The sequence below is a fragment of the Dipteris shenzhenensis genome, chromosome 17 (genome assembly GCF_047967505.1).
Source record: "Dipteris shenzhenensis isolate YYH24624 ecotype China chromosome 17, Dip_SZ_1.0, whole genome shotgun sequence".
Lineage (NCBI taxonomy): Eukaryota > Viridiplantae > Streptophyta > Polypodiopsida > Gleicheniales > Dipteridaceae > Dipteris > Dipteris shenzhenensis.
Window position 1 is genome coordinate 31,378,122 of NC_141612.1, and position 15,629 is coordinate 31,393,750.

Here is a 15,629-nt window from a genome sequence, read left to right on the forward strand (position 1 = left end):
CTTCATCTTTCATTGGAGGGTCCTTCTCCAATTCTCACTGATAGTCAGAGTGCTATTGCAGTGGCAAAGAATCCCGTGTTTCATGCTCGCACGAAGCACATTGAGGTTCACTATCACTACGTCAGAGAGAAGTTGCATGCAGGAGAGATCAGTATGATCTATGTGTCAACACATGACAATGTTGCAGACATTTTCACCAAAGCACTTCCACGTGAAAAGTTTGAGGCATTTCGCAGTGCCCTGAACTTATCTCCTTTTGGTGATTGATCATTTCCTTGTACATGACATTGGCACTACAGGGGGGTGTTAGAATTATTGTTATAATTTAGCAGTGACCAATGTAATGTAATAAGTAGGTTAGGGGCACTTTTCCCTCATTTTAGAGGTTTTTTCCCCTAACCACAGTTAGTTCACTAACTACGGTTAGTGAAGGACAAGGTTTTGTCACTTAGACAAAACCTATCCCACTCTTCAGTTGTATCACACTCTTCTATTGCAACTATTGCTTTCAGTGACTTACAGTATGCAGTATCCCAGCTCAGCAGGTTCATGCACATGCCCAGTTCACAGCATTGGCAGGCAGTGAAAAGAGTCTTCAGATATCTCAGAGGCACTCAGGATTTGGCCCTCTTCTATGGTGATCAAGGTTCACTTATCATGCATGCTTACACGGATAGTGACTTGGGCAGGTTGGTCTGACACCAGAGTGTCACATACCGGCAACTGTTTTTTGCTTAGCAGTTCATGTATCGCTTGGCTCAACAAGAAGCAACCAACAGTTGCCACATCCAGCTGTGAGGCTGAGTATAGGGCAGCCTTCACCGCTACAGTAGAGTGTGTCTGGCTTCGACAATTACTTACAAATCTTGGTATTCGCCAAACATCCTCCCCTATGGTCTACACTGACGGCTAGCCAGAGTGCTTTGGCCATTGCGCGTAATCCAGTGTTTCATGCACGTACCAAGCACATTGAAGTTCACTATCATTATGTTCGAGAGCGGTTGTCAACAGGAGACATAGAGTTGTCCTACCTTCCCACAGAGGACAACATAGCAGATATGTTTACAAAGGCACTTCCTCGTCCCAAGTTCGAAGTCTTTCGACAGGGTTTACACTTGGTTCCCTTTGTTACATGATCTAGCATACCTTGTACATTCATAGGTGGCTATATCCTTTTGAATGAACATGTGCCACCATGACCAGAAAATACCAGGTATTCTATGACGTTTCCAGGATACTTCAGCCCATACCATGGAGGGGGTTTGTAGCCATCTTCTCCCGGTCGTATTGATGCCCTCTGGGCCCTGGTATGTGCCATGTAGCTTTAGTTATTGGCACTTAGGTCACCTAGTACTTTTAGTATCTTATAACACCTAGTACTAGTGGTACCACTAGGACACTAGGTCCTAGGGTTCTCTTTTATAGTACTTTGTACTTTCATTTTCATTCTTCTAGTTGATGTAACAGCTTCCACTTCTTGCTCCACTCTTGTGCATCCTTTTGCTTCCGTGAGCCTACACGCATTGCCAAAGCCCAGGAGACCTACCAAACGCAAACCAACAAGCACAGGCGTGACGTGAGTTACAAGGAAGGGCAGTGGGTCCGTCTTCAAATCATGAAGAAGCGCCTTAAGATTGGGAGGAAGTGCCCGAAGCTCTCTCATCGAAGCTTTGGCCCCTTTCCAATAATCAAAGTAGTGAATGATGTAGCGATGAAGTTGCAGTTACATTCGACATGGACCATGCATCCAATTTTTCATGTGTCATGGCTCAAACCATATGTGGGTCCGACACTTAAACAATACCCGATGTGGGGCAGCCTGAAATTGTTGATGAGGCCGAGATCATTGAACCGGAGCAGATTTTACTTCATCGGTTCAAAAGAGGGACAAGTAACCGACAACGCTTGTATGCAGTCAAGTTCAAGAACAGAGGTTCCCACAACGCACCATGGGTGGAAGATGACTTTCTCATAGATTATCCAAACCTCCTTGCAGCGTACAAGGCGGCTTTTTCCCTACCCTTGTTCGAGTTTCAGCAGTAGGCAATGTCACGGGCATCCACAAGCCCATGGACATGCTCGACTACCACGCAGCCAGCCAACGTAACAGCCGCCACGCAGGCAATAGTAGCCATGTCAGCATGATGATGTCAGCACAAGTGCAAATGACATCAGCAAGTCGCGGCACCACATCAGTAGCCATGTGGCAAGCAGGTCGGGGCAAGATAGCAAGTCGGTGCAGGAACTATAGCAGTTGGCCATTTTCCAAGCCCAAGGGGGCCTATAAAAGGCAGCCCCTTGGTCCCTCATTTCTCATCCTACTCTTGGGTCTTCAGTGGCTCAGTTCAGCAGCCAAGACTTCCGGCAACAGACCAGCACGAGAGCCTGGACCTACAGGATCATCTCATTAAGGATTCACCTGCTCTCCATAGTTCTAGTTTCTATTACAGTTTTGTAATGAGAGTTTCATCCCTTCATATAGTTGTATTCAATCCTTTGGGCATTCATACATTCAGTTATATATTTCCTCTTCGGAGGCCCGCTATCCGCAACATCACTTGTGTATTGAGTGCATCATTCTCACAGTTCAGCCGCTCGGTAGTGAGCAACAGAGAGAGTGAGTTAGTCCATCTCCTGCTACAACGCCTGCACTGACTGCCTCCACTTGCTTGTGCCTGCTCTGCCTGTCTATAGATGGCATCAGCAGGTTGTAAAGTCCGTACGCCGGCCACACCTGTCTAGGGGCTACAGTGTGCTGCAGATCTGCCAACAAAGGTTGTTATGACTCCAAGGTCATAGCATGAGCTAGCCTTGATAATGGGGTCCGGGGTCCGGGCCCCGGCCCAAGCGTTGGACTCTTTTCAAGGGTCAGTTCGTATACCCAATGTGTGGGTGAGCTGTGGAATCATCAATGGGGATCCCTTGAGACAGTGGGACCTTGAGCAGGCCTGTGGCTAGTCTGTCCAAACGTCTTGACTAGTGGATTCTGGTATGGGACACGAGGGTTGTGTTAATGGATGTGGCGCAATGTTGGGCTAACCGCAAGCCCGTAGGGTGATCCTTTAGACTGGATCTATGGCTGGGAGGTGAGCGTGCTAGCCCCCCCTATCTGGTCTTCCTAATCTATGGTTGTTTTTAGATCTTGGCAACAAAGTAAGAACCTAGAAAGGCTTCGGTCTAGCTGACCCTCCCCTTGGATGCCAGTGGAATCGCATTCAAGCTTTGGCCTAGCTAAACCTCACCTTGCATGCCCGTTTCAAAGGCAACCATGCCATGGGCTGCACATGCCCACGACATCCCCTTCTGCTGAATTGGAACAGTTGATAAAGCTAAAGACCCCTATCCAAGAGCTATCTCTAGTCATGGCTGGTGCCGTGACATTGACAAACCAACTATTAGCTTCTTGTGGCACCATTTAAAGCACCTCGGCCTTCCAGTCTATATCCTGCATTGCAATGGTGTGGTGCCGCCATCTGATTACTAGTTGGTGGTCAGAAAGCCATGGTGCACATAAGATGATGCCTATTGGACATAACTGAGTGACAATAATGGTTCATTTCTCCGCCATCCCACTGATGCGGAGCTCGACATCTTGAGTAATCGCTTTGCTAAGAACCGTATGGTGGGCACTCCCAAATGCACTGTGAAGTTGAAACACTACTATGGATTGCGCTTTAGAAAGGCAGAGCTTAATGGCAATGCACTTGTCCAACAAATCCTTAAAACTGCCACATTGAAAAGAATAGTGACCTTTATACTTGCTACATGTCCATAGCACATGAGAACCTCTTGAACAGGTTCTTGTAGAGGATCTCCATACTACTAAGTTGTTGCCACCTGTGAGACTGCTGAAACTGCTCTCGGAGCTGTGGCAGGTCCTGATGAAAGGGAAGCTATAATGAATGCACTATCTAGTGCATGCAAATGGGGACAATGATGATTATCGTGGCCGTGATACATGGCGATGATAACCAAGATGCTCCTTGTCATGCCTCTGGTCACCTCCACATTGATAAATCCCCCATACTTACTGTCACCTACCGGCTTGCTATCTAAGGTACTGCTGATTTTGGAACCCACTTGCCCTAAGGCCTCGTGATACAAGGTCTTTGGGTCCACAACCCTTGCTTGTGAGTTCAAAGTTTCGGAAAGCTCATAGTGTTGTCATACGCCCACCATTGGCGTGAAGCTACAAACATACCACTGCATTTCAGACCAAAACCATAAAGAAACTTACTTATCCTGTCACGAGGACGTGAAATTATGGGACTTTTGATTTGCGACTCCCGTAATTTGCGCGTGACTGCCTTGAGTCACTCGGGCACGAGAGTCCAGCCATGGGGCGGGAATTGGGAAATTAAAATTCCCTAGTGGGCCCTTGGAAATAGTGAATGTACGCCCAATTACTAGGCAATTAATTCTTAGGGCCAAAGTGTGCAACAGGGGGGCCGAAAGAGTGGTGCAATTAAAAATTGCTAATTTTAGCACAGGACTCCAAAAAGAGCCCAGAGCCCTTCTTTTGGATTCAAAAGGCCAAATCAGTTCCAGAAGGAGCCAAATCACCAGTTGTGAGCTGCCAAAGCCTGCCAGGTGCTGCTAGAGCAAAATCGCCTTTTACCAAAATATCCTATCATAGGAACTATTTGCACTTTGTCGATGAAGCCAGTTATCACCTTGCACCCAAGTGCAAGGGTGCATGTGACAAAGTATGTAGCATTACTGCTTGGAACATTTGGGTCGCTTGGTGCAGTTGGGTGATGGGAGGCCAGCTGGTCTCCCCGGCGGCTACCTTAGTTGCCATTTGGCAGGACATCATCTTTACTTTGCGTGCGACTCGACCCCGCGTGCTCCACCTCGAGCGTAAGTAGACTTTCTGTCCAGAATGGTTCTCTCTACCTTACTGCCTGTAGATCAGCCTAGGTAGGCAGCACTTACTAGCTCAGTCTGCAGCCCTCTTTAGGTCTCCTTCACCTTCTGGGAAAAGACCCAAGGAAGCCCTATCTGCTGCTCCTGTCTGCTGTAAATCTGCTGCTCCAGAGAATGAGATATTAGGGCACAAAGGCCCTCCAGAACCAAACGACCAACCAGCCCTAATTGGGCCAGCTGGCTGGTCTGTAGCAGCCCTAACCAACCGACCAGATGGTTGGCTGGTTGGCTGCCTATCCAACCCCTTTTCCAGCCCTTTGTTCCATGCAGGGCCCAGCCCCTTTGGACTGCTTACCCCGCCACCTGCCAGCCCTGTTTGCAGGCCATAGACCTGCCCAATACCTGCTGCAACAGTGCAACTCCATGCTGCTACTGATCCGCCTCTGCTCAGCCCTTGTCCGGACCCTGGCGCACCTGCACACCTTCCGTACACTGCCCTGCAGCAGCCCGTACTGATCCGTACAGTGGATGTCCCCTTTCTCTGGGCATACCTTGCCCTAGGTCTCCCTCCCCCATGCTCTCCTCATTTGGGGGCTTACAGATGGGGAGGTGACCTTTCCAACAGGGTTTTCCAGCCACGGTGACCTTTCTTCTGTGGATACTGGGCAGATGTGTGTGATTGAGCATCCTTTGTGTCCACTCCTCGGTCAACATGGTGAACACAAAGATCTCCCTGAAAAATAAATCCAAGGAAGTAACCCTGGCAAATAAGAAGCCCATCTCCACAAAGCCACGCAAACCATCAAGGCAAAAGAGACCTCCAAAGAAAACTAGACCACAAGATTCAAAGCTCACATAGGCCGAGCAAAAAGCAGATCCACCTATCCACATTGAATGGAGAGACAACAAGATAGAGGATTGACACCAAATGGATGATTCTCTACAAAATCAGTAGAAGGCCTTATCAAATGTTCTACAAAAACTAAATATGGATTAAATGAAAGGGAACCTTTAGAACAAAGTAGAATCATGACAATCATACTTCTAGAAATTAAACATGGAAGGAGGTACATAGACTAAGTCCTATGGGTTTCATAGGAATTGAAAGATAATGATAATGAAGCTCTTAAAGAACCAGTGATTTGGATTGAGAGTTATACCCAACAAGACTTCCTAAAAGCATCATAATTCGAGGTCACTAGTGACGTCTAATTTAGAGTATGGAAAGTGACCTTATAAACCAAAGAAAAAGATCAAGCTCCATAAGAAGCACGTGCAGATGATTAAGTATAATGGAGAATCAAAAGTTGTGGTGTTACTTGGATGGATCAGAAGCTTAGATGCATATTTTGCTCTTGAAGACACTTAAAAACGTGCCAAGCTAAACTTTGCTACATTACTTCTCAATGGATCAGCTACTCTTTGTGCACCAGACTCAAGAGGTATAAGGGATGATGGGTAAGACAAGGGAAGACCTCAAGGCTTAGTTGAAGGAACAATTTCTCTCTCCAGATTTCGATCCAGAGATTCTTTTTGAATGGGATAATTGGGAACAGAAAGGAGGTGAAACTATTTAAGATTACACCGACATATTTTGGAGTCTCCTTTTGAAGGTGCAAACAATAAAAAAGAAAACATGAAGAAAAAATACATTACTATTTGAGTGGTTTACACTAAAACTTCATGAAGAGAAATTAAGTGTCATGATCCTAAAACTTTGAGGCTTGTCTTTCCCTGCTTTTTCCGTTCCCTGATTGGTTGCTGGCTAGTCATTGCGTTTGTGTTTCTTCCCTCGCAAAGAAAGGTTGATTTATGCTGTTGGACAGTGGCGGGAGAGGCTATAGATTCAGGCAACCCGTTTGGAAGTGCTTTGTTGATTGATTGCACCAAAGTTTAGCTGTTGAGGGCTTTGTCTTGCAGTTGTTCAGCCGTGTTTGGCTAGTTGGGCACTTGGTTGTTCGATTGCAGGTGTGGCTCAGACAGTGGATGCTATTGGGGTCTCTGTTGCATGCTTTGGTTGGCTGAGGATACAGGATTGTCTAATGATTGGATGCCATTCACCGTTTGAAGTTGAGCAAGGAATTACAGGGTGGGCTGGACAGGGAGTCTGTGGGCGTTGGTTTTCCTGTGGTGCAGCTTCCCAGGGACCTTTGTAATCAGCCGCTTGGCTTCAAATGAATGTTAAATAAATACCGCAAGAGGCGCCAACGTTTGGGGCCAATCGGTGTCCTTGTTTCTGAGTAGGAGCGCTCTCGCTCCCCTGTGATTTGTTCTATGGTGCATATTTACTTGTCAATTGACTGTGTATGATGTCATTAAGTGGAACCTACCACCCTTTACGTTGTTGAGGCTGGTTTCAGTGGTTCCATTGCCAGGATCCACCTTTCTTCTTCAAGAGGGGAGCCTGTGGTTGGCTTGGTGCAAGTCCAGTAGACTAGGTGAAGAAGACAGCATACTATTCAGTAAATATGTCACATAGGGGCTGAAACTTACTATGTATGATGGAGGTGAACTGGTCGATGCCACACTTTACAACCAGGCTGTTGGAAATGCCTCATTTATCTATGCAATACTCGGCTTGATATTCAGTTTGCAGTTTCACAAGTGAGCAGATATATGCACATCCCAAAGACTATGCATTGGCACGCTGTAAAACGCATTTTCCATTACTTGCAAGGCACTAAGTCTTATGGCTTGATGTTTCCCGGGGGGGTGACTTGTAGATGCATGCTTACAATGACTCTGATTGGCTGGAGATTATGACACAAGGCAATCCACTAGTAGTAATTGTTTCTTTTTGGGTGATGCTTGCATTTCTTGGTTGAGCAAGAAATAATCTACAATGGCTACCTCCTCATGTGAAGCTGAGTACAGGGCAGCTTTCACAGCAACAGTTGAGTGTGTTTGGCTACGTCGTTTAGTAGCTGATCTTCATCTAGCATTGGAGAGTCCTCCTCCGATTCTCACTGATAGTCAGAGTGCTATTGCAGTTGCCAAGAATCCAATGTTTCATGCTCGCACGAAGCACATTGAGGTTCATTATCATTATGTCAGAGAGAAGTTGCATGCAGGGGAGATCAATATGATCTATGTCTCCACACATGACAATGTTGTAGACATCTTTACCGAAGCACTTCCACATGAGAAGTTTGAGGCATTCCACAATGCCCTCAACTTATCTCCTTTTGGATTATCTTTTCCTTGTACATCATTACATTGGCACTGCAGGGGGGTGTTGGAATTATCGACATAATTCATGGCAGTGACCAATGTATGACTAAGAAGTGGGTTAGGAGCACTTTTCCCTCATTAGAGGTTTTTCCCCCTAACCACAATTCCCAACTACAATTAGTAGTTAGTGATTGGGTTAGTTAGGGTTTTGTCACTTTGACAAAACCCCAAGTTTTGTATGTTGTTTCTATCTATTGCAATACAACTTACGTTGCTCTTCTTCCTAATCACCCTCTTGCTCACCTTGCTCATACCCTTTGCTCACAAATACCACCAAGGCCTAATACTTGCTCTTATTATAAATTCTGTCATGCACATGATAGGTAACCCTTGCTATTAGCAGTCCAGCTATTAAGAATACAGGACAATTGTTGACATTACAGCACTCAAACAAAATGCAAAAGTATCTAGTCCACAACTGGCATCACAGTAAGACATTAATCTTCTGAAGGCACATATGGATTTCCATTAATTGATTCTCGCATCCTTAATTGATGTACTAAAGAAATGTCTCAATACTTATTGCATTATCTACTTTGTTGACATTGAAAACTTTCCCTCTACCTCCATTACTTTGTTTAAATTAGATGTGCATATTAGCATACATAAGAAGCTCAAACAAATTGCCAGATCTCTGAACATTACAATCTCAATATGGCAGAAATCTACTGAAGGGGCATCTCACCCAAGTTTAAGCTACTACTATAAGCCACTAACAGACTCAGATCTGATTATCAAAAATCCATAAATTTCACCGTCGTGTAACTGAAAGGAAGCACAAACCTGCACAAGCTTAGCAATCTTTGAGCGAGATGATGCCATGAATTGGTCAACCTTTTCCTGCGATTTTGGGATATGGTGACTTGGCACAGTCCCACTGACCTTATCCACTGTCTTCTTGGCAATTGTCTTGAATGCCTCTTTACTCATGTGGCCTTCTCTCCAAGTTGGCTTGAGAACCTCTTTCACATAGTCAGCAACTGCCGACCTAAGCAACTTAAGCCCACGGTTGTTCTTCTTGGTGTTAGACTGGGTCAGGTCTTGCCCAGTCTCTGCACCCTCCGCTGGCTGCCCTGGACTCCAATTCCTATTATCATCCGGAGGACTCACATTTTCAACTATGCCAACTCCTGGATCTGCAGCCTCATTTATATTTGCAATTTCTGCTTCAAAGGTATCTGGTTTACGACCAGGATCAAGACTATCTGACAGAGGATCATACTGATCGCCTGAAGGGGACAAAGTAGACATCCCAGGAAGTTTGATTAAGTTTGAAAGAGGAGGTATAGTTGTGAGAGAATATGAATATGCTGAAGATTGCCTCGTCACTGGTGGCAGTGATGACACTGGTGGAGCCAATGCTGACCCTGGTAAAGCCAATGCTGACACTGATGGAGGCACTGTCGACACCGGTGGAGGTATTGCTGACACTGATGGAGTCGAGGAATCAAAAGATCCAGGCAGCACCCATGGCACAGCATTCTGAATTGATTGTGCAGATTGCGTGACCAATGGTCTGGAATAGGCATTTTGCAGACCATCATTCACCAGACTTGGGAAAGTGAATTGCTTTGATGCATCACCTATAAATGGGCGTGGGAAAAGTGTCTGTGGAGATGGCAGGGAGAAATTAGAACTAAGTACATGTGGACCAGCTGTGATGGTGTTTGGAATGCTTTGCTGTTGCAACATAGGAGGATTTGAAGGAAAGCTCAAAGGCTGATTTGAAGGGAAGCTAAATGGCTGACTTTGAGGAGGAAAAACTGACTGGTGAGTTAATATTGAATTTTGACCAAAATTAGGCTGAGCAGAAAAAGAAGCCCCATAACCATGCTGACTGGGAGGCCCGTGATTTTGAGAGAATGGCAACATTTCATGCATGGAGACCCCAGGGACGAATCCTTGCTGACTTACACCTGAATTGCCCATGGGATAAGGCTGACGAGGCCCAGGGTTTCCACTGATTACACTTGCTTGTTGACCTAAAAATTGATTTCCCATAGGGAAAAGCTGCAGTGAGTTGAGACTCCCTGTTGGGAAGCTATGACCTGTGTTAGTATTGGTTATGTTCACAGGCTGTCTAAGAGAGTTTGGTTGGCCATAAGGAAGTAAATTTCCAGAGGGTAGGGGATGATGCAAGGATATGGTTTGCTGAAGGCCAAAACCCAAGTCCCCAGGGGGATATGGCTGACCAGCAGATGTGTATGATTGACCTGGTTTCTGAGTCCCCTCCACAGACACAATCGATTTTGTGATAGCTTCAAATTCCTCAATAGAAGCCATCTTTGTACTTTCCTTTGGTTCCTCAGTCCTCCCCAGGTCTGAGCGAGATTCTAACTTCACATCCACATCCACACCCACTTCTGTACTCGTTTCTGGCTTCTCAACCACCTCTAGTTCCCCACCATCTTGTGGTTCCTCCTCAGTATCATCTTGTGGTTCCTCCTCAGTATCATCTTGTGTGCAGACGTCCGCCTTCTCAACTGCAATTACTTCTCTATCGAGTACTGTTTCTTCAATCTCGTCCTCTTCTTCATTCTGCTTTGCAATGTCTGGATTCTGGACTGCCTCCACCTCTAACTTCTCTGTTGTGTATACTTCCCTGCAAGCTTCTACTTCTTCGATCTTAACTTCTGCCTTAGGTCTTTCTTCTTCGACATCATGCATCCAAGCATCCTGCTCTTGCAACATGGCTTTCCTATCCTGATGCAGAAACCTGCATGAATTACCCCTAAAACACCTGCCTCTCACATAATTGAAGCAAATGTTAGGTTCGGTTCCTCGTCCTCCCCTTTTTCCTCTTTCCTGGAAATCACCGTCACCTCTCCAATCTCGCTCACCTCTGCCCAGGCCTCGCCGCCTCAAATCTCTTGGTGGTGTCCTGCTACGGCTCATCTGCCGCCGTGGAGACCGACTGCACAAAAACATTAGACAAATGGCTCAAAAACAACATACAAACTCAACAAACAGAAGGGTGGGTTGAATTTATTCATACTTAAGCTCAGCATTTGCTGACCTTCGGGATCTGCTCCTGATTCCCCTTCTACGTGGAGAACGGCTAAAGCCTTGTCTTCTCCGTCTTGAATTTTCAGGTGACGGGCTTCTACTTCTATTGTAGCTTCTTCTTCTACTCAGTAGGTGGCGACCTTCATAAGATTCACTTTCTGAGGTCCCTTCCCGAACTAGTCTTCCGAACTCATCAACAGTCACACCTTCTTGATCTCTGTCTGGATGTACATCGGCACCATATCTGTCATTCTCTAAACCTCTGTCACCTGTTCTGTCTGTGCTCACTGGCCTTTCCCAGCCCTTCGAAGAATCACTGGCATCACTGAAGCTCTTCTCAGAACTTGGAATAACATATTCTTCTCTTCTTCCTCTACCACCAGTTTGAAAACGTTCGTTGATATTTAGCTTGTTTGAATTGTCAAAATTTTGGATTTCTTCCAAGGGCTGAAGCCGCTGTGTGCCCCGTGGGCTTCCCTGTCGAGATATTTTTGTCACAGGACGCTCCTCAGGCAAAGGAATCCCCTCTTTTACTGGTGAATCGGGAGCAGGAGACCTTGAAACAAAATCGTCTCCATCATGGGAGAATACCTTCAATGGTAGCACCTTATCTACTTGACCCACTGCATCATGAGAGATTGCCTTTATTGAGAGCAAATTATCTTCTTGATACAAATTTGCAGTCTCCTGCTCTCCATGTTTATCTTGGTCTATCATAGATCTACCACAGTCAGACTGTCCATTTCCAGCCTTGTCCACACTCTCTTGTTCACAATCCCCAGAAGCATCACTGGTATCACTAAAGCTATAATCCATTAGAATCAAGCCGGTACGAGCATGTCTTTGCCCACCTTGAATTAATTCGCTCATGCTCAAAGGGTATACCTTCTCCTCGTCTTCTCTTTTCTCTTCAGCAAAAGGTCTCTTTACAAACCCACCAGCAGCTGGATCTTGCTTTGGTGGCGGATCAGAAAACGTATCAACTCTTGAATACCCTGCCTTTCCTCCTATAGAAGTTGTAGCGCTCATGGAAGATAGCTGTTCTGCTTTTACAGTAGTCCCTGCCTTGGCATCTGGCAGCTGTCCTGCTGGCACTCTCTTTGGAGAAGGCACTTCAAAGTCATCTATTGAAGACAATATACAGCATTAGATATCAATCCTCTCACATGTTGGATAGTTGGCAGCAAATTAAGGAGCACTATTACCATGATAAGATCATCCAGACAAAGGAGAGTAGTGTTGCAATAACAATCCATGGGACTAGAACACCGTGTTCATATTGGCCCTAAAGTGAATCTTTTCGCAATTTAGAGATTTGCATTTACTGCATACCTTCCATGTCCATGTCAGACATTGTCGGTGATCCTGGAACCTCGTCAGACAGCAACGGTCGCCCCTGCATGCGACTTGCCTGTTGCACACGTCCAGCAAACTTTCCTTGATCCAACTGCTTATTGACTTTGTTCTCAGCCTCCAGGCGTAGTTGCAGTTCAAGACTCTGCTTCTTCCATTTGTAAAATTCATGACCAATGACAGCCTCAGGACCCACGTCACTTTCAAATAAGAAAGCGAAATTTGGATCCCCTGCCTGTTTCGCTCGTGCCATGCTCTCAAATTGGGGACCATTTTTTACCACAAAGGCTGCCAGAACTTCAATATTCTTAAGCATTTCTGAGTCGCTGGGCTTTGGAGGTTCTGGAGGAAGAGACTCGATTGCAGCTGATTCTTCTAAGGGGGGAGGGGGTGGGGATGGAGGGGGGGCGGTTGGAGGAGGAGGAGGGACCTCCGCTGGGGGGCTAGGTGGTAACGGGGGAACAAAGGGCGGGGCCAAGGCAGGTGGAGGGGGGTATCCAGGAGAGAATTGAGGCATCATGAAAGGCCTTCCAGGCATTGGGGATGAGGCAAAAGGAGGCCCCATATTCATCATCCCTGCTGCAGCAGGAGGGGCTGGGGCTGCAGGCAGAACTCCGCCCGGCCTAAACTGAGAATAATCTGTAACTGGTCTATACATCTTCACGTGCAAAAGATGGAACAAAGACACAAGTAGACAAGCATCGATTTCACTGTGGGGTGTTCACAAACTGCGAATTCCATTCGCAATCCATAGATCATAAGCTCCAAAAACACGTCCCTCTAGCAACAACCAAAACAAGCCTCACAAAGAACAAGTTTGGTGTGGAAAGAAAGCGGCTGCAGCCTGCTATAAACTCAGGATATAAAGCTCAAGAACTCTGTGTCTTCTCTTTCCTTGAACACAACCGTCCCATGTATGCAATACGATGCAAAGATCAAACCCTAATTTTGAAAAAAGGATGTGCCTACGGAGCAGAAGGCGATACGTCCAAAAAGCTGATCATTCGAATTGTCGTCGAAAAAGGAAGGTAAAGAAAGGAAGAGGGAGATGAATGGGTGTACCGTGCAGGAACGATTTCAGTATAGCCATCTGCCGAGTTCAGCACAGCAGCTCAGTAGAAGAAGACCAAGTATTGAGGCCGATGAAAGACATACAGCACAAGTATTGAGGTTGTGTGTTCACATCACTCCCGGCCATCCTCGAAAAGGTGGTGTGAAGAGCTCCTGTCCTAGTTGACCATCCTCCAAAAGGTGGTGTGAAGAGCTCCTCTCCTAGTTGACCAAGACGCACCCAACACTGGCACCTCCAACCGCAACCACGCGTAAATTAGCAGCGTGATGACCATCTGCGGCGGGTGTAAACCAATTCAAGGGTGCTCCCACTTCAAGGGTGGGATCAGACCATATAGAATTAGAGGATGGCCATCAGTTGTGGTCATCTAAGCGTCATTTATCATTTCAAACAAGAGTGCACAAGTGCACGTACTCACCGCCTCCTAGTATAGTGGTAAAACAAGTGCTTTTGGATGTAAAAAAAGAAAGCAAACAATTTTTTGGCCTGCCATACATGGAGGCCTAAGTAAAGCCGATGGCATTTGAGAAAGCTCATTTTTTTGAGGGATTGGTGCCACGTGGAGCCACATCAACCCTTCAAATCCTCTCTCTCTCTCTTTCTCCCTCTCATTGCTAATTTCTTCGGATTCTTTCCTTCAAATCCTCTCTCTCTCTCTTTCTCCCTCTCTTTCCTTCAAATCCTCTCTCTCTCTCTTTCTCCCTCTCTCCCTCTCTCCCTCTCTTTCTGCCCCCTTTTCCATGCTGCACATTCAATTCATCTTCTTTTTCGATCTCGGGCAGGCCTTATGAATGATATTCATCTTTTAAAGGGTGTTGGGCTATTAAAAGGTAATTCAATTTTTTAAAGGGTATTGGGCTATTAAAAGGTAATTAGAACAAGTGCTTTTGGATGTAAACAAGATGAATTGCATTCAACTGGCCTGCCTCTTTCAAGCAACAGGAATTGTCGTGTATACGAGTGAATGGTCCTACCAGTAGATGTAGTTTGTTTCTACTGTGCACTTGTAGGCAAAGGTTTCTTGCATCCAGATATGGTCAATCGTCGAAGCATTAATTATGGAGGGCTCATTGATCATTTGCACCATGTTATAATGTCCCATGATGTTTTGTAGCTTGCGCAGCGAAGGACTTTCTTCTCTGTAGCAAATATTGAAGTCGCCTGCAATGAAGTGCGAGACACCTAGCATGATTGAGTGTGTGATCTTGTCAAGGATGTCTACTACAGTTTATGTTTTCACTCTAGGCGATTTGTAGACATTTGTAATTGCAATTGTCCCAATATGTGTTGAACGCAATATTGTGTGAAGGCATTCGACTCCCCTTTCATAGTAGAATTCTTTGTGAATAATTGTGGAGGTACTTTTGTAATATGTGGCCACACCTAACCCTTCAAATCCATGGACATGTTGAAAGCCTTGAATGCTCTGGTCCTCAGACAAGTCATAGTGTAGCTCTTGCAGGCAAAGGAATTCGATGGACAAAATGCTCTTACATGCGACAATATGAGCTCTATGAGCTTGAAACGATCTTGTGTTAAGGGATTGGAGTGCATTCCCTAACAAGAACAAAGAAAGGGGAGAGCTATTGCCCAAGCGTTTCTTTAACAGTATATCCTCGATCAAAACGTGTTGCTCTGTTGAGCATACGTAGCGTACGATGATATTCTTCGTTGGGCATGAGTCATTATGTGAAATGTTATGTCTGATGGACGTATGAAACTTTGGAGGAGGAATGAAGCTCACGCTGCAAGTCAAACATAGTATCCTTGTCTTTGCGATGGATGCTTGTCCCGGATGATAGCGTGGTCGATGTAGTTGTAGTCCATTGTCGCTACATTTCAATCACATGTTTGGTGAGCTTTGATTTGTTGGTTTCAATGAGATCATGGTTTGTAGTGTACATGTCGTGCCATTTTGGTTCTCGTCATCTAGTGTGTGCTCTTTCTCTACAAACGGCAAGTAAAGCAAACAAAGCTCATGATAATGTTCCTCTACATGCTTCTGCTTGCTATAATTGTTATAGCGAATAATTCTGGTGCACTTGCATTTCTTTAGCATGTGACCATTTCCCGAGTACTCGCTTGCGTATTCTACGAGGCA

General features: G+C 45.6%; 1 protein-coding gene across 2 annotated transcripts in view; it reads right to left on the bottom strand.

Annotated features, from left to right (window-relative positions):
* Positions 1 to 13,644, bottom strand: part of LOC147891986 (uncharacterized) — a 49,650-nt gene extending 36,006 nt beyond the window's left edge. Inside the window, exons 1-4 of one of the 2 annotated variants that reach the window (XM_087387926.1) lie at positions 13,519 to 13,644; positions 12,436 to 13,300; positions 11,114 to 12,227; positions 8,881 to 11,011 (exon numbers count right to left, since the gene is read on the bottom strand). In XM_087387926.1, coding sequence (XP_087244052.1) covers positions 8,881 to 11,011; positions 11,114 to 12,227; positions 12,436 to 13,114 — 3,924 coding nt within the window. In that variant the 5' untranslated portion in view covers positions 13,115 to 13,300; positions 13,519 to 13,644. Of the gene's footprint in view, positions 1 to 8,880; positions 11,012 to 11,113; positions 12,228 to 12,435 lie in introns of both variants that reach the window. The other variant, XR_015542412.1, reaches the window with a different exon arrangement.
* Between the last annotated feature and the right edge of the window lie 1,985 nt (positions 13,645 to 15,629).